The sequence below is a fragment of the Rana temporaria genome, chromosome 3 (genome assembly GCF_905171775.1).
Source record: "Rana temporaria chromosome 3, aRanTem1.1, whole genome shotgun sequence".
Taxonomy (NCBI): Eukaryota; Metazoa; Chordata; class Amphibia; order Anura; family Ranidae; genus Rana; species Rana temporaria.
This window is the reverse complement of record NC_053491.1, coordinates 160,592,514-160,615,679: the sequence shown is the minus strand read 5'-3', so window position 1 is coordinate 160,615,679 and position 23,166 is coordinate 160,592,514. Positions and strand designations below refer to the sequence as shown.

The following is a 23,166-nucleotide window of genomic DNA, read 5'->3' as shown; positions in this document are numbered from 1 at the left end:
ATAAAAGCCCTTGCCCCTTTAAAATGTAGCAATCTTCTCTTGAATTTTAATCTCATAAAATGATCCAAATCTACAGCATGTGAACTTATAAATATTTGCTTCAAATAACCCAAAAAATTAAAATCAGCTCGTTTTTCAATTAAAAGTTGGAATGCAATATAAAAATATATAATATTATAAATGTAATAAAAAAATCACTCAAAAAGTAATCATTTCACAAACCATAGAATATAATATCTGGAATATATATATATATATATATATATATATATATATATATATATATATATATATATATATGCGGAAGGGACCCCTCTTCAAGACACACAGTGGAATCCTGAACAGGAGCAAGGGGAGGAAAGCTGGAGAACATTGCCAGGCAAATCACCAAGGAGGAAGATAGCCAAGCAGGCTGGGGAGGCATGCCTGAAGGGACTGGGTGCAAGCAGCCTGGGAGGACTGTGGAGAAGTGGCCAGGAGGGCCAGGGAAAGGGGCAGCTGCAGCCAGGCGGTGCCTGAAGCGATGGTACTGGAAGCAGTAGTCAAAGGAATAGGACAGCTGGCACCAGGGTTTGACAAATTTGCTTGGAATCTAGGAGCCAGCTAAAAAAGTTAGGAGCCAGAAAACGCACCCTGTCCCGACGAGCTTGCGCGCAGAAGCGAAAACATACGTGAGCAGCGCGCGCATATGGAAACGGTGTTCAAACCACACATGTGAGGTATCTCCGCGATTGGTAGAGCGAGAGCAATAATTCTAGCCCTAGACCTCCTCTAACTCAAAACATGCAACCTGTAGATTTTTTTTAAGAGTCGCCTATGAAGATTTTAAAGGGTAAAAGTTTGTCGGCATTCCACGAGCGGACGCAATTTTGAAGCGTGACATGTTGGGTATGAATTTACTCTGCCTAACATTATCTTTCAGAATATTACAAAAAATGGGGATAACTTTACTGTTGTCTTATTTTTTAATTAAAAAAAGTGTAATTTTTTCCCAAAAAAGTGCGCTTGTAAGACCGCTGCGCAAATACGGCGTGACAAAGTATTGCAACGATCGCCATTTTATTCTCTAGGGTGTTAGGATAAAAAATATATATAATGTTTGGGGGTTCTAATTAGAGGGAAGAAGATGGCAGTGAAAATAGTGAAAAATGACATTAGAATTGCTGTTTAACTTGTAATGCTTAACTCGTAATAACAAAGGCCACCACCAGATGGCGCCAGCTCACATCTGGTGGTAATAACTTGTAATACCAATGGCTCACCACCAGATGGCGCCAGCTCACAAAAAAAAAAAACTGTCAAGTCGCCCGGACACTATTTCTAGTCGCCATGGCGACTGGGATTTGTCGAGCCCTGGCTGGCACCAAAGTCCCTGCCTGCAAAGGGCATTCACAAGGATCCAACTAAGATTTTGTTGGATCAAACCAAAGTGCTACCTGGTCCTGGGCGTTGTAGTTCAACAAGCAAGTTTGTGCTGGAGGTAGAAGAAGAGGAGTGTGTATATACTGAATATATATAGGTCGTGTCCCTGATGAGCTTCTACTGATAAAATGGTCACCTAATAATAACCCTTCCCCAACAAAATTCCCCCAAATAAAAAACAAAGCTGTAGAGGACTGCTTAGTGTCTCAGGACTGATTGAGAAATTCATGTGCCTGTCTGTGCCACCGGCTCCTGCGGGGGTAGCACTACATAGGTTTAATATTTTAATTTTTTAATTTTGGAGTTTTTAACCTGGTTTCAAAAAAGAAAAAAAAATGCCCTGGGCTTTTGTAGAATCAAATCTGTGGTCTGTTAATTATGGGTGTAGTATGATCTCAGGCATACATGCAACCTCAACATTAAAAAAAAAAAAAAAAAATATATGAGCAGCATGAAACCCAGAAAGACTATGGTTTCTGTGTTTAATGCGGAATGCTTCATTAAGTAAGAGGTCAAGCATTTGTTTAATTGTTCTTCAGTTGTGGATGTGGAGTTGGCGCTCTTTAAACTGTTTATTGTAGAAATACATGTAAATTGGACTTGCTGCAGTGCCCAAAATAAACAGAACACATATGTAAAGAGAGAAGCATTCATTTAGCAGGAAAGATATTTTATAGATTCACAAATGTTTGTTCTACATCGTGCTTCCACTTTAATGCAGAACTAACGTTTATTTTTTATTGCAAACACTACAAAGTTTCATAAAAATGGTGCATGCATTCCTCGTTGATTTCTCAATAGGTTTCATAGCTGCTGTGCAGCAACCTAGGGTTCTCTATAACTTGTCAGTTTGAGCTCTGCAAGCTACACAACTCAGAGGTAATAGGCTTAACACACTTCCCTCTTAGCATGTCATTATATTCCTTTGCCTACAGAGCATATCAGTACACAGAGCAATGTGGACCCTATCAGTCCTGCCTTATGTTTTCATAGGACTGACAGTAGCATTTAGTCAAAACAATTAACAAGTGGCTAAAAATAAAAGAGCAGGAGGGAGGGAAGGCAAGTGGGGATAGGATTATTCCATTACAGGCCTGGTCCCTTGCAAAGAATGATTACAGCACTTTGCTCAGACAGTATTAACACCTTCATTATCTACTACTAATGCTAAATGCTAAGAGGGCATAATGGAACAGACTCTGCAGGATGGCATATAAATAAGATATGGAAAGGAAAAAGGTAACCGTTTTACAAGCATGCACGTGTGTACAATTTTTAACCTGTTATTTTATAGTGCTTGCATGAAAAAAAAAAAAAAAAAAAAAAAAACATAAAATTCTATTCCTTTTTTTTTTTTAGCTAAAATGCTACTCTGTACTAGAGATGAGCACCATTTCTCTGTGTTGGTGATCCCATTTATAGCTTTGAGTAAGAGACCTGCATACACAATTTCAGTGTCTCGGCTTGCCCTACCTGGCCATTGTTCACCCGCCAACCCTGCAGGAAGATGCTAAACAACTGATTAATGTGAACCCCTTTGTGCCCAAGGGTAAAACAAATCTAAATGCCCAAGCACAACGGGAGATACGGAAATATGCAACCCCACAGAAAAAAGTCCAGTCTGGCCACATATTTGCATACAGTTGGCGTAAAAAGGTTAATATTTCTGGTGTGGTTGTCACAATACACTATCTCCCATCCTGGCTATTCAATACCGATTCATGTCAGCTTTGCTCCATACATTGCCCTATCTTTATATAAGCGCAATGGCTTAAAATTACCAATAATGAACCTATATAAAAGCATTTAAAGCGGGGGTTCACCCTTAGAGGGCACTTTTCCCCCTTAGATTCCTGTTTGTTTTTACTAGGGGAATCGGCTATTTATTTTAAAATATGTGCAGTACTTACCCGTTTACGAGATGCATCCTCTCCGTCGCTTCCGGGTATGGGCTTCGGGAATGGGCGTTCCTTCTTGATTGACAGTCTTCCGAGAGGCTTCCGACGGTCGCATCCATCGCGTCACGATTTTCCGAAAGAAGCCGAACGTCGGTGCGCAGGCGCAGTATAGAGCCGCACCGACGTTCGGCTTCTTTCGGCTACGAGTGACGCGATGGATGCGACCGTCGGAAGCCTCTCGGAAGACTGTCAATCAAGAAGGAACGCCCGCTCCCGAAGACCCATACCCGGAAGCGACGGAAGAAGATGCAGCTCGAAAACGGGTAAGTACTGCTCATATTTTAATACAAATAGCCGATTCCCCTAGACCGAACGAGCAGGAATCTAAGGGGAGGAAAAAAAAAAATTTATAAATGGGTGAACTCCCGCTTTAAGAGTAAGCAGTTTTAGCACTTACAATGTACAAATGCAATAGTTCCAACTCAAAAGGGTAACTAACTACTTTCATGTGGAAAAAAATATAGCAAATAATTATTATAGCATATACATATGCTACACAAACCATATTGTATTTACATTTCATTTAGATACTGCAGCACTGTAATTTGCAAGGTAATATGGCAACCTGAAGGTGTTCTGTGTGTTCTGTTGGTGTACAGAACGCTCCTAGAAATGTGACTTCCTGCTTGCATGAAGAACTCTGCACTAAAATACGAGTCAGCTTTTAGAGGCATCCACTACAACAAAAAATGTCATTATTTGTGAGATGCTCCCTAATGTTAGGTTCACATATGTGTGGGTGGGGAACATGTGCATAATCACATGCGTTTCCAACCCATAGGACAAACAAACTGCTCTTTAGCAGACACATGGTGTGCCATCAATGGCACTCCCACGCATCAGAAAATATAGGGAATTTTCATTTGTGCAAAACCGCATGATGCCACAGTACCATGCAGTTCCACGCGGCATGATTTTAGAAAAGTTTCTGGGACTCATTCGCATTTCTGGTAGGTACAGCAGCCCATTAAAATGAATAGGCTGCATACCCTGTGATGTGAGCATGCAATACTATAAACCTAGGCTAAGAGTTAATCACTTCCTAAGGGATGCACTTTCTCATCAGAACACAAAGTATACCAGCTGATTAAAATGGATTGCAATCTGATGAGTAAGACCCCAAAGCCATGATGATCACTATGCCAGACAAATGACAGAGAAGAAGCACTGTGCAGTTGGGTGCCATTGTTACTACTTACCTACTGAGAAGGTATGCAACACAAAGGAAAACAGAACACAAGAAGATCTATAAATGACCAACAAAATGCACATCAGGTTATCTTGAAACATTTTATATTTAATTGCATATGGTTTCTCCCAACTCGATACAAGCTTATAACTGTTGCTTTAAAAGCTGTGACTGCAGGATTAGAAAAGAAAAAGAAAAAAAAAAAAAAGTCTGAAGGAAGAGACTACCATAAACATAGCATACCTTTGCTGCAGCTCTTTCATAGCAGGAGTCAAATAGCTGGCAGTCACCAGGTTTATCTTCTCCTTGATGCATTTTTTTGCAACTAGCGGATGTGCCGAATAGGGCAGTAAACTGAATGACATGAAAGCAGATTAAAACAGAAGAACAATAAAAAGAAGCATCTTATAACTTCACTACATGTTATGTCATATTATGCCGCTTCAGCTAAGATGTAACATAACTAATCTTCATCTGCAAATAAAACCCTACCAACAAGAACTATCACAAGACGAAAACAAGATAAAGATCAATGGGGTGCCTGTGCATATAGCGTGTGTTCCCCATAAAAGCCGAGCTGTCGAAGTTCAAAAAGATAAATCTTTCTTTTCTTGTACTGCTGGCTGTAGCTCCAACCCTTCTGAATCCTAAAAATTTGGGTGCACCAATGGGTGGAGTTACAGCTGAGCCCTGCCCCCTCTCCATTCTGCATTAATTGGTCTCTATCCCAGAGAGGATGGAAACTCAGCTTCATGTTTTTAATGATTCTAGCTAGAGAAAAATTAGTTTAATTGACAAAAATACAAGCCGACAACAGCACAAGCCAAGTACTATGCTCGTCTGAGACAGTCTAGTGTGGTACCTGGCTTTTGCCGTTGTCAGCTTGTGTTTTTGTGAAAGCCCTTTTCTCCAGCTGCAATCTTTTACAACATAAGCTGACAGTTTTCGACCCTCTGTGCCCTAAATAGCTGGCTGCAAATCTAAATTTAGCATAAACTAAGACAGGATAGAGGAGAAGACAGCACTGCACAAGAGTGGGAGGTGGGGGATGTACAGTCTGTGTGCACTGCCTGTCACACCCCTTGAAATTCTAAGTGTTTTTTTTATAAATCCAATGGTTGATTAGTGTTGACAGGTAGCTAGGCAAGGGGTTGGGCTAGTTGTCCGACAACTAAGGTAAGTAAACTTCTGCATGGGTTTGGATGGGGAAAATGTATATTAGGCACTTACTTTCTGTTCAGGGGTGTCCCAAATTCAGCTGAATAGAATCTGAAAAGTGTGTGTTTAGTAATGAAATGCTGAACAGCCACATGGCATCTTAAAGCAGAGCTCCACCCAAAAGGAGAAGCTCTGCTTGTTCACACCCTCCACTGCCAGATTTGGCACTGTTTGGGGGGAAACTAGTACCTGTCAATACACAATTTTGACGACAGGTACCCGCTCCCACTTCCTGGTAAGTGCAAACGCAATGTTCCCAACGCACACCATTATAGAAACTGGCTGTTCAGTGATGCTGGGTGCTGTAATGACCATAGGCTAGAAACCATGGATAATCAAAGTGAAAAAAAAATTCAACAGCACACCAAGGATTTTTTGAAAGTGTCCAAAGCTTTATTCCGCTGGATGGCACATGCAGGGAGTCACTCACAGGTGCCAGTATAAGGATCTCTAGAACTGCCACCAATTGCCCAAGTGTTCCTACAGAGAGTTGTCACAGCGCTGTGAATCATAGGAAATTAGTCTAAGAGACTGATGTAGGACTTAACAGCAGTTCCAGAGAGCCTTATAATTGGCACCTGTGAGTGACTCCCAGTGGCTGCAGCGATCCCCCACGATGTGTTCCATCCACCGCTCCTCCATTCTTGGATGATCCCCCTGCACTTTTTATTGAGAAAAAGATGTGCTACATTGTGCGCTTGTGAGTGCATTATTTACTGTTATTATTACATGAATAAAAAAAATTACTACACTATAGGGCTGTGTGGTGCCCCTCATGAATTTAGATTGGGACAAGTACTGCATGCACAGGATTTCCTGGGGGGGTTTAACAAACTATTTTATTCTGGCGATTGTTCTTTTAGCAAACCATTTTGAATAATATTTGTTATTAAATGTATTATTTATGTTTATTCTATTTGTGATCATATTTTATTTTTCAACATTACTAATGGTCTTTGCCGCGTTTGTTTTTTTTCACAATTATTTACACTAAACTATTATGCCTTGGATGATGTTTGGGGTCTCTTTCAGATCTGTGTCTATAAAAAGAAAAGCCCTCGCTGCCCAGAGCAAAAAGATTATTTTACCTTCCAATACGCCTGAGATAACATGGCTGACTGCTATGGGCAAAAAACATAACCCTTTCTGGAAACATTTTTATAAATAGGAGTGTAGAGTATCAGATACAAGGGGAATAAATCTGTACCTGTGTTACTAAATATCTTAGAACTGTAGCCAACATCCATAGTATACAGAAGTTTGGGCACTAATTTTAATGTATAGTTTATACACAAATTTTTTTGGCATTCCCTATGAATATTTCCTGGGATTCTGTTATTTTATTTGGAGCACTGGACTAGATGTCTCCCGCAAGAGAAGGTCTTTCCCCATAAACAACAAACCAATAGTAACCTGATAACAAGATCATGTTTCTTTACTATAGAAGACAGCTTCTCTTCACTCTTCAGGACATCCATGACAAGTGGTGTTGTGTTGTTGTACTTCTTTGCCAAGTGATCCACCTGATCTCTTATCATGGAAACTGATGGAAGGAAAAAATGATTCCATAAAAAAAAAAAAAAAAAAAAGTTATACGTCCATCATATTCAAAATACACTGTTGTGTATGGCTGTGCAGTATTTTAGCAACACATAGCTAATCAAATTTAAAAACATTCCCGTCACATATTGCATGATACTATGCTAAAAAAATAATAATGTAATAAAAGTTAATATCTCCAGCTCTCTTTTTTTTATTCTTAAAAAGCCTACCCAAGAGTAATAGAAGGTGTGACACATTTACATTGAAATAGTAGTTTCATAAGCAAACGTTTGTACAGTATTTGATGCCTTCTGTTACCACAGTAAGAAGCCAGCATGGACAAGGCTGGTCTGGGCCCTAATGCTGGCCAGTCACATGACCAAACACTTCGTGATTGGTTGTGCGACAGCAGCTTAGGGGGTCTGTCACTCAAGGAAAGGATGGGATCCTCCTCTACAACAGATTTAAAGTGGACATGTCAACAATTTTTGCAAGTAAAAAAGCAAAGAATAAATTACTTGAAAAAGTCTACTAGCAGAATAATTTCCTTTTAATAAATTTTCTTTTTGACTTGACCGAAAAAGAAAAAAGGGAAGGAGGGGGGGGGGGGGTGCAAACATTAATCCAAAATGGTTTTGTCCTGATATATCTGAAAATATGCTTTTCCTTTGGACTGATGACCATTTTCAAAATAAATAAGAGACTCTTAGTGACAATTTGATCAAAGAAGACAGATCAGTGTAGTAAACCTCACATGTGTACAGATTCATCTGCATAGTGGAACAAGAGGGAGGAAACATTGGGACAGAATAGAATACATATAAAAACACGACAGTCTCAAAGTGTAAGCAGATTATCACTCCATGGCACAGTGATTCATGCTGTATTATAGGCTTTCATCCATAGTAACCAAAAAGCCCATAAAGAAAGTCGACCAATATTGTGCAAAAAAAAAAAGTCCTTGCGTGCACTGGTGACCCCTCTCCCCAGCAGGTATACACTTACCAAATCGCAATGCCTCCCACTCTCATGGTTGGCATAATGCAGGTATAAAATCTCACCAAGTATCTCCCCAGGATTGGCATTATGTAAAAAAAGCAAAGATATCCTCCAATGGTACAGTAACCAAGTAAATTAAAATGTATTGACAAATAGAAAGCCACTCACAAGTTAAAAATAATCAAATTGCATGTTAATCAAAAGATGACATCAGGCTCGGTCTCTCTAAATGATAAACTTGTGTTGGTTTATGGGCGACCGTGGATGTCGGGACCGGAACCAGAAGTAGACGTGGAGCTAGTCTGTGTTGTCCGGAGGTGGCGAGACACCGAAATAAGTCTATCACATAGAGACAAAGCCTGATGTCACCTTTGATCAACATGCAATTTGGTTTTTAACTTGCGAGTGGATTTCTACTGGTCAATAAATGTTAGTTTAATTGGCTACTGTACCATTGGAGGATAAATTTGCTTTTTTCCAGATAATGGCCATTTATGAATCCTGGGGACATTTTATACCTAAACGGCTTGATATTCACACAAGTGTTTTATGCCAACCAGGAGAGTGGAAGGCAATGCGATTTGGTGAGCATATACCTGCTGGGGAGAGGGTTCACCAGTCCACAGGAGGTGGTTTGTGATTGATATTTATCTAAACGGAAGACGATTTCAACACTTATTTTGCACAATTTGTGGACTTTATTTATGGACTTTTTGGTTACTATGGGTGAAAGCCTATAATAGGAGCATAAATCACAGCGCCATATTGCAGCGAGCATTTGCTTACACTTTAAGTACGGTTTATATCATTTGTATGGTGGCAGCCGCGATATAAATACACGGTAATAGTAAACTCGTGCAAGGTTTTTTTTTTTTTTTAAATAGATAGTAGTTTTTGGATTGTTTTGATCCTCCACAGCACAGAGATTATTCCGCATATAGTACAAGTACTGATACATGGATGGTTGGAAAGTACATGGGCAAGTTTCAACTTTTTTCATTCGAAAACATCACACTGGAACTTGTGTGCTGCTGTGACATATAGGGAAAGCATGGGGTATTGTAAGTGTTAACTCCTAGCATCGATGGGCATCAATAAAACTTGTTTATTTTCATGGTTCTGGCAAAGCACAGAATTTCTTTTATAGAGGAAGAGATACAAGCATTTCAAATTAACTGCCAGAAGAATCACATAATATCACCTGCAGTTATCTCAACATTAGGATCTCTTGTGAGATAGCTTATAACAGGTCCAGAAACATAACCAGATCCGAGCACCAGTATCCTTTTCTTGGCTCCCATTGTCATTAGTTGAGCATATTCCCTGCAGGTGAGACAGAATTTTGTTACATTTATAATCATTTAGAAAGAACAAAAAACAAAAACAAAAAAAAACACACACAACACTTAGGCTGAATTCACACAATGTCCCATGACAGGCATTATACTGCACTGTGAAATGCCTGTCACTGCAAGGACACACAGAAAACAAATTGTTTTCTGTGTCTCCTTGCAGTGACAGGCATTTCCAATCAAACTGCAACACAAGCCTGGAGCTGTGCTGCAGTGTGGTGCGATAAAATGCAGACATGCTGCAGTCTATCGCAAAACGATGTAAATAACTACATAGACCTGTATAGCTGCACAGCGTGTGTACTACAGTGACTTCAAATAAAGTTTGTGAAAGAAAAAAGCTGCGTGATGCGCTGAATTGCACACCACACTGCCCCCTACAGCATTTCAGCAGCTGTCTGTACTAGTGCGAATTTACCCTAAAACTAGATCGATTAGAACATCGAGAAATGTAGTATAATGTTTTACACATACACATTATATCTTAAGATCATATTTAAGCACAAATATTTATGTCAATATTTACAAAGCCAACAGTTGTGCCATTTTGAGAAATGTATTAGTGCAAACATGGGTAGAGGCATATGGCAAGGACAGAAATCAATAGTGAAAGTGGCAAAGCCAACAAAAAGCATTGACTGATGTCCCTATATTTTCAGTGCACATATGTTTAAGTACTGTGTATTTTTTTTTTGTACAACCATCAAGATCATTTCTTTATATCTGTTTATCTGATGGCTTTAATACAATTCCATCTAAATCTTATTAACAGCAGTGTCTCAACTACATAATTTTGCCTTTATCAAATCCTTATTATCAATGTCACTTATCTATGTAACACCACACAAAGTAACAACTGTTCAAGTTTAATGTATTACGAGGCAATAAAAAAAAAAAAAAAATACTATATAGAATATGCCTTTACCATTTGAATTAGGTAACCATAGAAACTAAACAAAAGAGTATGTAAACCAACATATTAAGCAGATGTCAACGTGATGGAAAAATCTTCTGTATTAGACAAAATGATTTATAAAAAGTAATAGTGAATTTTTTGTAAGTAGGTGTTTGGGGCTTTTACCCTGGGTTCACACTGCTGCAGTGGGACACTTCATGAATGTTTGCACAGGAATCACAACACATTCCTGTGCGAATTGAATGCAGTGTCTCTGGGGTGCAATTTGAGCCATGGATTTGTATGGCTTAAATTGCACCGCATTCGCACCAACTCTTTATTGTACGCACCAGAATCATATTGTATGGGTGTTCTCACCCATGCGATCCGATTCTGCAAATCACACTGCATTTTGAAAACCAATTGCCGAGCATCGTTAACTTAATATACACTCCACAATCGGTTCATATGGGCAGGGTGCGGCATGCTGCTTTTTTTTCCCCAGGATTTCCTGAAAAAAATTGATTTTTATAACAGCTTACCAGTAAAATCCTTTTCTTGAAGTACATCACTGGACGCAGAGAAGCATAGTAATTACTATGTGGGTTACAGAGTCTACCTTCAGGTGATGGACACTGGCACGCCCTTAAGGCAGGAAGTTCCCTCCCCTATATAACCCCTCCCATACTGGGAGTACCTCAGTTTTGTAGCAAGCAATAAGTGTCCCAATTTCCCCATAAAGAAGGGCAGGAGCTCTGTGTCCCGTGATGTACTCCAAGAAACAGGTTTTACAGGTAAGCTGTTATAAAAATCCTATTTTCTCTCTCGTACATCACGGGACACAGAGAAGCATAGTAATTACTGGGACGTCCCAAAGCAATGCTAATAAAGGGGAGGGAGACCCCAAAAAATAAGCCGGGTGCCATCAGACATGAGGAATCAAACTGCAGCCTGCAGCACACTGCGCCAAAAGGCGACTTCCTCATTTTTCCTTATGTCCAATTGGTAAAACTTTGTGACAGTATGGACAGACGACCAAGTCGCGGCCTTGCAGACCTGAGCCATGAAGACTTGATGATGCACTGCCCAGGAAGTACCCACCGCTCTAGTGGAATGTGCTTTAACCCTAAACGGAAGAACCTTTCCCTTCAAGCCATAGGCTTGAGTAATGATCTGTCGAATCCATTTGGAGATAGTGGACTTTGACGCTGCCTGTCCACATCTGGGACCTTCTGGCAGAATAAACAAAATGTCAGTTTTCCGGACCTGAGCAGTAGCCCTAGGATAGATCTTAACTGCTCTTTGTACATCCAGCGTATGCAATGACTTCTCCTTTGCAGAACTAGGTTCTGGGAAAAAGGAAGGGAGAACCAGATCTTGGTTCAAATGAAAGCTTGATACAACCTTAGGAGGGAAGGCCGGATGAGGCAGTAGGACTACTCTGTCCTTGTGAAGAATTAGGTATGGCTCCTTACATGATAAGGCCGCCAACTCCGATACCCCCCTAGTAGAGGTTATGGCCATCAAAAAAAACACCTTCCTGGTCAGAAGGACCAATGGAATGTGAGCCAAAGGCTCAAAGGGTTGCTTCTGCAAGGCAGAAAGGACCAGATTCAGATCCCACGGACACAAGGGGGTCTTTATTGGAGGAATAACACAGATAAAAAGGTCTTAACCAGAGAATGTGTAGCCAGTGGCTTTTGAAACAAAATTGATAAGGCCGAGATTTGGCCTTTAATAGTGCTTAAGGCCAACTTCATGTCTGCCCCCATCTGCAGAAAATCTAGAATTCTGCCAATGAGATACCTCCGGGGATGCCACCCCAGGCCACATAAGATTTCCAAACTCTGTAATAAAAAAGCCTGGACGCTGGCTTTCTGGCATTAAAGTAGATACTACTGAATTAGAGAGACCCCTCCGCTTTAGGATATGGAATTCAATAGCCAGTTCAATTTAGAGACCGTAAGGAAGGGTGGAATATTGGCCCCGGAGACAGCAGGTCTGGACAAAGCGGAAGGGTCCATGGATGTCCCACCGACATCCTTACAATTTCTGCATACCAGGCCCTTTCTGGGCCAAGCTGGAGCGACCAGAATCACTGGTTTCTCTTCCGACTTTATCCTGCAAAGGAGGCGGGGTAATAATTGCAGCGGAGGAAACGCATAAATTAGGGAACATTTATCCCATGGACCAGTGCATCCATTCCACAAGCGAGTGGATACCTTGTCCGGGACAGAAAGCTGCCCACCTTCGCATTGAACCTCGATGCAAAGAGATCCACATCTGGTATTCCCCACCTCTGACAAATGCCCTGGAAGATGTCGGGGTGAAGAGTCCACTCTCCTGGAAGCAACTGTTGGCCACTTAGAAAGTCTGCCTGCCAATTGTCTATCCCCGGAATAAAAAACGCAGATATGCACGGGACATACTTTTCCGCCCAGATCAGGATTCGATCCACTTCTCTTTGGGCTGCACGACTCCTTGTGCCCCCCTGGTGATTTATGTATGCCACAGCTGTGGCATTGTCGGACTGAATCCTGACTGGGTGACCCCGCAAACTTTCCGTCCAAGCCGACAGGGCTAGACGAGCTGCCCGAATCTCTAGCAGATTGATGGGTAGAGACTTCTCGTGATTGACCACTTTCCCTGGAGAGACAGCCCCTCCAGAACTGCAGCCCAGAAGACTGGCATCTGTGGTCACAACCCGCCAAAATATGGGGACAAAAGACTTCCCTCTTAGTAAATTCTGGGAAACTAGCTACCAGCAAAGGCTCTGCCGGACTGTTCAGGAGAGGGACATAGGGAGGTCCAAGGCTTAAATTTTCTTGTTCCAAGCGGATAGAATGGCATGTTGAAGTCCCCTTGAGTGGAACTGAGCAAATGGGACGGCCTCGAAAGAGGCTACCATTTTCCCCAACAGCCGCATACAAAGGCGAATGGAGGGCTGACGCTTTGACTTGACCAGATGAACTAGCTCCCTTAAAGAATCGATCTTTATCTGGGGCAGGAAGATCTTTCTTTGATCTGTGTCTACGAATAGACCTAAATACTCAAGTCTTTTCACAGGCACCAAGGCCGACTTGTCCAGGTTGAGAACCCAACCCATGGATTCCAGGTATCTCACGGTTCTGTGTACCGCTGAGTTTAGATCGGCAACTGAACGATCTACCAACAGATCGTCCAGATAGGATACTATAGATATGCCTTGAGATCTTCGATTGGCAAACAGGGGGGCCAGTACCTTCGACTTAGATGCCGGCTTACGGTTCCAAGGTTTTTTGGAGGCCTGAGGTTTTCCACCCGCATTAAACTGTCCAGTGGGCCGTCGGAACTGCCTGGCAGTGGAAGTGCTAGGAATAGGAGGAAGACTTTTTAAAGGAGGGGGGACCCCTAAATCTTTTCTTCACTGGTAACAGTGTGCTTTTGACACTGGAAATTTTCTGAATATATGTATCCAGATCTTCCCCAAATAAACGCTCCCCATGGAAAGGAAACCCCGCCAGTAGTTTATTACAAGGAGTTTCAGCCGACCAGTTCTTCAACCAGAGTAATCTGCGCATATGAACTAAAGAGAGTGTGAGACGGGAGGACTGTTGTATGGAGTCCTTGATAGCATCTATCTCAAAGCATAATGCCTTGGGAAAGTCAGCCAATTCCCGAACCTGTTGAGCCGGGACATCCTTCAAGACCACCTTTAACTGGTCTTTTAAGGCTTGGCAAATACCAATAGCTGCTAGGTTGGGCTACCCCTCTAGCTGTAGCGAACAAGGTTTTTAACAGCGTCTCCAATCCCCAATCTTCGCCCATCACGGAGAGCAAAGTCTGCAGACCTTCAGGGACCGGGGTCCATGGACAGGAACACCACACCCCTGGACCCATATCGCACCCTGTCAGTAAGCTTTTGGTATTGAGAAATTGACCAAAGTACTGAATACCCAGGATCCAGCCCTCAAAAGAGGAGCATTACAGGCCAAACCCTGTTCTTCTCAACCAGGGCCCGGGTACCGTCCACTTTGGCTAAGAAGCACTTTGGACAGATCCGGATTTTATGGAGGCTTTTTACATCCAGCATGGATCCCTCCAGTGTAGCTCCTTAGAGCACATGTTCACTCGTGACCAACACCTTAGACACTGGCGAAAAAAAACTGAGGTACTCCCGGTATGGGAGGGGTTATATAGGGGAGGGAACTTCCTGCCTTAAGGGCGTGCCAGTGTCCATCACCTAAAGGGAGACTCTATAACCCATAGTAATTACTATGCTTCTCTGTGTCCCGTGATGTACGAGAAAGAAATAGTACATTTCCCAGTATGTGAGCATGCCTAAACAATCCTGTATACCTCTAATGAGACCTAGGGCTCTGGCTGTCTCCGACTGCTAGTCTACAAATATTACTACTGTGTTGTCAACTGTTCCTTTCTGAAGGCACGGACATATAAAAGTAAATCCCTTCCTCTTCCAAGATCACCACCTCCACAGAGAGACATGGTGCAGAACAAGGCATGATAAGCCACAATCGGAAATTTCGACAAGAAAACCGTGGATTTCTCCCCCCCCCCCCCCCCAACGGAATTTTGGCTCAAACTTGAGTTGCATACACAGGGTCACACAAAATTCCAACAAATGAACACACTGATATGACAGTACCCTTATCACATGCATAATAATAAAAAAAAGTAAATAAAATACTATACCTGCTCTCTCTAAGCTTCTGTATGTATTTGTACTTCGGTGTCAATGAGGAATTGGATGCAATCACTGCCTGGAACAACATGTTTAACATAAATCTATGCACTCTAAAATGGGGGGAAAAAATAAAATAAATCTATAAAATCAGAATACTTACATCTTTTACAACAGGAGAAAAATTCTGTTTGTCAAGTGGTATTGTAGCATCAGACATTATCTATACGGAAAAAATACATTATTATCCCTGTCCAGGTCCTGCAACATACAGTTCAACCAGATGTCATGACTACATCATCAGAAATTCTAAAATTAGTCTAATATGGCTCTGGCAATGCACCCACTCCTGCTATAGAGCCTTTGTCTGACACTCTACCTGTGCCATATGGCCCTGGTGTACCTCCATTCCTAACCTCCTATTTTACTCCCATCCTCCAATGTTGTCAGGCAATAGGCTGAAGTCAACAATTTTTTGTGCAATGAACAATTGCAAAATGTTTGGATCTTTTAGAAGCCTTATATTTGACAATCTAGGTACGATTTACCTAAAATTTGATAAAATGAGGGGCAGGGTTTGGGGTGATCAATGGTGGAGCTTGATATGGGCTGTTTTTTTATTTTACTTTCAAATGTTAAAAATTGCAATACATACATCCAAATCAGCAAAGGAATGGCTTCATCAGAAAAAGGTTATTGTTTTGGAATGGCCCAGCCAGAGCTCAGACCTGTTTCCGATTGGAAATCTGTGGGGTGATCTGAAGAGGGCTGTGCACAGGAGATGCCCTCGCAATCTGACAGATTTGGAGCGCTTATGTAAAGAAGAGTGGGCAAATATTGCCAAGTCCAGATGTACAATGCTGTTCAACTCGTACCCAAAAAGACTGAGTGCTGTAATAAAATCAAAAAGGTGCTTCAACAAAGTATTAGTTTAAGGGTGAGCACACATATGCAACCATATTACAGTGAAACCTGGGGATTGCGAGTAACGCGGTTAACGTGCGTTTCGCAATACGAGCACTGTATTTCTAAAAATCCTAACTCTGTTTGCGAGTGTTGTGTGTGTGTGTGTGTGTGTGTGTGTGTGTGTGTGTGTGGGGAGGGGGGGGGGGGTGGGGAGGAGGAGAGGCGCTGATCGCATCCGATCGGGGCCGTTTGGAAATGCCCGAGGTCAGTTCGGCTGACCTCGGCAAACCTAGGAGCAGATTGTCTGCCTTGTGCAGATTTGACTGGACAATGAGTGGCCAAATCCGTATTTTTATCACAGTAGTCCAATAGGATCTTTTACAAGTGTCTTAGTAAAACAGATTTTGTGACTGAATGGACATCAATAAAAAGTAACTTAGTATGGGTGTCAAATAGAAGCCCCTATACAGTCCTTACCATTTCTTCTATGTAAGGAAATAGCATATCTCCAAAATATTCAGTTGCTTCAATTGGAAGTTGAGCTGGTAAATTGTCAATTGAGCACATCAGTATACCATTACCTTCAACACTAGAAGAGAAAACACGTGGGATGTTTTAATGAAATGATCAAGGTACTGATCAATGCTCTATGCTGTACAGGACTTACCTGTCATGGATGATATGCTGATAAGCATCATACATACAAAATGGAATATCGATAGTGGTACACTCAGTCATAAATTCTATAGATCCCCCGGTGTCGGCAGAGATGTCACCAATGGCTAGAAGTCTAGACAGGCAAAGACAATTAACAAAAAAGTACCACTACTGTATATCTGTTTTTTAGGCAATACCGAAAAATAGACAATTTTTTTTAAAGATTTTAGACAAGTGACAGAGAAGCAGTATTGTTCTCATGGAACAAACCTTCACATCTATTCAAATAAAAGTGTCTGCATTTGACTGTGGGAAACGCAGCTGGATAAGACTGCATGAAATTTAAAGTCAGATATATATTTTTACCCCACACAGATCAAAAAGGACATTATAGCAGCAATGCCTACTTGTGCGGTAGCTCTGGACAACCCTCTGTGGCAGCTGAAGATGACTTGACAGGAGCAAGCAACCTCTGAGCATCTTGCCTGTTTAGTAAACGTGGGGTATGTGGATCCCAGTAAATGCCATTAATCAAGCATGTAGTATACGGAGCAATCTTTTCAGGAAAAAAAAAAAAAGTTAGAAATCTGTTCAACTTGCAAGAGCAACAACAAAAACGATTAAGTAGTTATACATCTCTAAGAAGGTAATACATTATACAGGAGTGTCCAACCTGTGGCCCAAAATGGCTATGAATGCGGCCCAACACCATCATAAAAAGGTTGATTTTTTTTTTTTTTTATGTGTTTACAATTAGTGAATACATGCGGCTGAAGAAAAATGTGTTAGTGTCTCTTTAGTGGACTTTTATCTTCCTAAAGAAAAATATCCCACTCTTCACAATCACAAAAGTTTCATTATTCAGACAGGTTGAATGAATGAATGAATGAATGAATGAATGAAAACTTATACTCCCAATGTTTATGATTAATGCTGCACGACAATGTATCCCCGCTCATTGGCGCACAAATATCACTCCTTCCAAAACAGAATGGTTTAGAATAAACAACATAGAAAAAAATAGAAGAACTCATAAGTATCTCTCAGGAGAGAATAACGAATTTTTCGACAACATGGTATAATTGGATGGTTTTCAAAGACTCACAGACATATAAAACAATCATTCAGTAAAACTCAACAGCGCCCTCTGCACGGCTATTAAACATTTCGATAAAATGGATGGAATGTACTGGTAAATTATCCTAAGTCAGACAACTCTCTCAATAAGCTTCCCCTCCCCAATTTTTTTTTTTTTTTTTCTCTTCTCCTCCCCCTTCCCCTCACTCCCTAACCCCCTTCTCCACTTATCTTGACCACGAAAGAAATATACAATTGAATAACCCGTTTACAGGTCGAGATGGGTACAACAAAAAGTTCTCTTTGGTGAATTATTTTTTTATTTTTTTTCCTTATGCTATTTAACGCTCTCTCATTTATGACTCTCTTTCTTCAATTACTTTACCCGATTGATGACTATATTTTGGCATAAGATTGTAATCTGTAGCATCACGATTTCGGTTATTTACTACTAGTGTTAAAACATGCTGTTATATGATGTATCTATACGATGCAATGTTTGACTTCATATTCACCTAATAAAACTTGATGAAAAAAAAAAAAAGAAAAAAAAAAAAAGAAAACATATAGCGCAACACATGCGAACTTAATCGCCTCTGGGCGAGGTTCCTTATCTATATCCTCGATTGTCCCAAGGTTTTATGCTATCCTTATTGTTAGTGTATTAAGTGTGGCCCAAGACAATTCCTCCTCTTCCAATGTGGCCCATGAAGGTCAAAAGGTTGGACACCCCTGAAATATTAGAATAGATGAGACATTGACAGAACAACAACTTTGAAGTTGGATTCATACTTCTGTAATACCAGACATTGCATGCGATTCACACTGCATTGTTGTGCAATCCCTGTGCAATGAAAATTCAGACTGTTTGTAAGGCTAAAATCGAATTGCATTTGGACCAAAATGGTCTGCACTGGAATCGGATTGCATGGGTGTTCAGACCCATGCTATCTGATTCTCATCCAATTTCACAGTTTTCACTGTGCTCTGCAACTAGATTTGGGGGTGTCTAACTTTACATCGATACCTGCAGCAGTTGACAGAGAGCAGTGTAAATTGCCTGCGAGTCAGATGTCATGCGGGAACCCACACATGAATCGTGCGGGTTCCAGTATCGCACCAGTGTGAACCAAGACTAAGATGGGGTGATTATTGGCATAAAAAAAAAAAAAAAAAAAAATTACATTGTATAGAATATGAATGTAAACTCTAGGCAATAGTAATTTTACATGTTCAGCATTCGGCTTTTGAAATGTAGCCAATATTTAAGAAAGCAGGGGTTTTACTTTCAGATAAATGTAAATCACATGATCCTGAACATTCCATGGTATCAGCTGTGAGAGGGTACTAAAACTAGATATGTGGAAAGAACTTACCTGTCACTGGACACGCTCTAGCAATTTAAAAAGCAGCAAAAAAAAAAAAAACTGTGGCAACCCTGTCTGTATACAAAGTTTGAAAAAAATCCCGTCACTGCTCAAGCTCCTGCAATGTAGGAGGCAGCATTAGCTGTTTTTCACTGTTGCTATATAAAGTTCCACAGTTAACAGTGCATGTCAGAGCACACACCAAGCCATGGAGTCCAAGGAATTGGACAGATCTGGGGAAAGGTACAGAAAAAAAATGTCTGCAGCATTGAAGATCCCAATGAGCACAGTGGCCTCCATCATCCGTAAATGGAAGAAGTTTGGAACCACCAGGACTCTTCTTAGAACAGGTCACCTGTCCAAACTTGGCAATGGGGAGAAGGGCTTTAGTCAGGGAGGTGACCAAGAACCCGATGGTCCCTCTGACAGAGCTTCAGCATTTCTCTGTGAGGAGAGGAGAACCCTTTCAGAAGAACAACCATCTCTGCACCAATCAGGCCTGTATGGTAGAATGGCCAGGTGGAAGCCACTCCTCGGTAAAAGGCACAACAGCCCACCTGGAGTTTGCCAAAAAGGCACCGAAAGGACTCTGACCATGAAAAACAAAATTCTCTGATCTGATGAAACAAAGATTGAACTCCTTGGTCTGAATGGCAAGCACCATGTCGGGCGGAAATCAGGCACCACTCATCACCTGGCCAATACCATCCCTACAGTGAAGCATGGTGGTGGCAGCATAATGCTGTGGGGATGTTTTTCAGCAGCAGGAACTGGGAGATTAGTCAGGATTGAGGGAAAAATAAATGCAGCAATGTACAGAGACATCCTTGATGAAAACCTGCTCCAAAGTGCTTTGGAACTCAGACTGTTGCGAAGGTTCATCTTCCAACAGGACAGCGACCCCAAGCACACAGCCAAGATAACAAAAGGAGTGGCAAGGGGACCAGATTTGGACCCAAATGAACATCTCTGGAGTGATCTGAAAATGGCTGTGCACAGATGTTATCCATCCAACTTGATGGAGCTTGAGAGGTCCCGAAAACAAGAATGGGAGAAACTGCGCAAAAATAGGTGTGCCAAGATTGTCGCATCATACTCAAAAAGACTTGATGCTGTAATTTGTGCTTCAACAGAGTATTGAGCAAAGTCTGAATATGTATGTACATGTGATTTTTTTTCATTTTTTATTTAATACATTTGCAAAGATTTCAGACAAACTACTTTCATGTTGTCATTATGGGGTATTGTTTGTAGAATTTTGAGGAAAATAATGAATGTAATCCATTGTGGAATAAGGCTGGGACACAACAAAATGTGGAAAAAGCAAAGCGCTGTGAATATTTTCCGGATGCACTGTGTGCGAGTGTAGAGCTTGTGTATAACAGTGTAAATTTACTGTCCCCTAAAAATAACTGAACACACAGCCAATAAGGTGTAAACCGCTAACAACAAAGGTGCGTGCACCCCTAAGTGAAAATGTCCAAATTGGGCCCAATTAGACATCGCCCCCCCAGTGTCATGTGACTTGTTAGTGTTACAAGGTCTCAGGTGTGAATGGGGAGCAGATGTGTTGGTGTTATCGCTCTCACTCTCTCGTACAGGTCACTGGAAGTTCAACATGGCACCTCATGGGTAAAGGCGATTGACTGGCCAAGCATGTCTCCAGACCTAAACCCTACTGAGCATCTGTGGGGCATCCTCAAAACGGAAGGTGAAGGAGCGCAAGGTCTCCAAGACTCCTTTCACACTGGAGGCGTTTTCAGGCACGTTAATCGCTAAAAAGAGCGCCTGTAAAGCACCCGATAATGCCTCAACTGCTATCCCAGTGTGAAAGCCTGAGTGCTTTTACACTGGGGCACAGCGCTAGCAGGACTTCAAAAAAAGTCCTGCAAACAGCTTCTTTGAGGCGCTTTAGGAACGGTGTATACACTGCTCCTAAAGCGCCCCTGCCCATTGTAATCACACAAAATATTGACACTTTGGACATTTTCACTTGGACCCCTTTCCTACGGGGGCGCTTTGCAGGCGCTAGAACGCTAAAAATAGTGCCTGCAACAGCCGTTGCCGTCTCTCCAGTGCGAGACCTGAGGGCTTTCACACTGGAGCGGTGCGCTAGCAGGATGGTAAAAAAAAAGTCCTGCTAGCAGCATCTTTGGAGCGATATGTTTACCGATCCTGCCCATTGAAATCAATGGGCACCGCGGCTATACTGCTGGCAAAGCGTCTCTGTAGAGGCGCTTTGCGGTGGTTTTAACCCTTTCTCAGCCGCTAGCGGGGGGGTAAAAGCACCCCGCTAGCGGCCGAACAGCGCTGCAAAACTGACGGTAAAGCGCCGCTAAAAATAGTGCCGCTGTACCGCCGACGCACCCACCGCCCCAGTGGAAAAGGGGCCTTAGGGGTGTACTCACTTTTGTTGCCAGCGGTTTAGACATTAATGGCTGTGTGTGGAGTTATTTTGACGGGACAGCAAATTTATACTGTTCTACAAGCTGTATACTCACTACTTTTACATTGTAGCAAAGTGTAATTTCTTCGGTGTTGTCAAATAAAAACTTATAATAAAATATTTACAAAAATGTGAGGGGCGTACTCACTTTTATATATAAATAAATAAATTATTTTTGGGTAAACTACTCAAATATGTGCTTTACCTTTTCTTTAAAGGTATTTTCAATAGGAAAATGTTCCATTTGTGACCTAATGTGAGAAGGTAATGGGAAGTTCAGAGATAACAGCACCTCCAAATCCCACTTTTCAACATTCTGAATTCCAAAGCTGCTGTAAGATAGCTTGATAGTTTGTAGCTGCCTGGCCTTTTTTGGTTCTATGATGGTTCATTCTCAGGAACAGGAATTCATAAAAAGATTGTCACAGATACTGTATTTATTGGCGCATAACACTCACTTTTTTACCCTGAATATAGAGGGTAAACTGTGCCTGCGTGTTATACGCAGGGGGCTGTGGAAAGATTTTTTCCTGAAACTTCCCTCTTAAAGTTAGGGTGCGTGTTATACGCCGATAATTACGGTACTTTTTAGAAATCGGTCTTGTGGTAGTGTGAGAAATAGGAGGAACAGAAGAAGCCATTTGGAGAAGTTGGGAGAGTAATGGAGATGTATCAAACATTATCGCAGAATTGTATCCATGATGTGGCAATAAATTTATGTGCGATACAAACAATTTACGCCAACATGGAAGAGGTCTTCTTTACTTCCATTTACCTGATCACCACTTTGGTGTTATTTCTTAATGCATTTGTCTCAACAATATCATCATACAGTAAATGTCATAAATGTACACACACCAAAAAGGTGTTGCAAATGTCGTATTTAATCTCCTCTTATGTTTTTAATGGTCATCCAAGCCTGGCTCTGTTCTAGAGCAAAAAATTGGCATACAGTCCTGAATATTCAAGTGGCCCTTACAGCAGATATGAACAGTTGATCATCAATGTTCTGACTACCGTCAGTCCCACTTATCCTAATCAGACCGCAAGTGGAGAAGAGATTTTAATTAGATTTGTGAAAGTGAAAAACCCTTTGCACTTGTGTAAGTTACTTACATCTGTGTTGAACCGAGATGTGTACAATTCAGGGTTCTTTTCATACTCTGCAGGATCATACACTCCATCAGTTTTCCGTACGAGGTGGTGATGGCGGCTTAATACAGTTCCATAAACTTTCCTGAGATCTAAAGGAAACAATAAATCGAGCGAAAGTCATGGTGTCAAGTGCTTACATCACAACATGTTTTGAAGTGAGTCACATTACCTCCAGTCTTAGAAACTTCTTGAAGTTCATGGGGTTCAACAAACTCCGAGGGAAGTTCAGTAAATATTTCTTGTGCACCCTAAAAATCAAAATAAAGGAGATCTATAAACCAGAAATCTATGTTTCCAGATTT

The 23,166-nt window shown here is 41.4% G+C and overlaps 1 protein-coding gene across 2 annotated transcripts in view; it reads right to left on the bottom strand.

The window, feature by feature from the left end:
* AASS (aminoadipate-semialdehyde synthase) overlaps positions 1 to 23,166 on the bottom strand; it is an 82,645-nt gene that overhangs the window by 23,216 nt on the left and 36,263 nt on the right. For both annotated transcript variants that reach the window (XM_040343734.1, XM_040343735.1), the window contains exons 7-16: positions 23,034 to 23,112; positions 22,826 to 22,953; positions 17,227 to 17,375; positions 16,830 to 16,952; positions 16,640 to 16,751; positions 15,420 to 15,479; positions 15,268 to 15,335; positions 9,530 to 9,651; positions 7,201 to 7,330; positions 4,813 to 4,923 (exon numbers count right to left, since the gene is read on the bottom strand). In XM_040343734.1, coding sequence (XP_040199668.1) covers positions 4,813 to 4,923; positions 7,201 to 7,330; positions 9,530 to 9,651; positions 15,268 to 15,335; positions 15,420 to 15,479; positions 16,640 to 16,751; positions 16,830 to 16,952; positions 17,227 to 17,375; positions 22,826 to 22,953; positions 23,034 to 23,112 — 1,082 coding nt within the window. The remainder of the gene's footprint in view (positions 1 to 4,812; positions 4,924 to 7,200; positions 7,331 to 9,529; positions 9,652 to 15,267; positions 15,336 to 15,419; positions 15,480 to 16,639; positions 16,752 to 16,829; positions 16,953 to 17,226; positions 17,376 to 22,825; positions 22,954 to 23,033; positions 23,113 to 23,166) is intronic.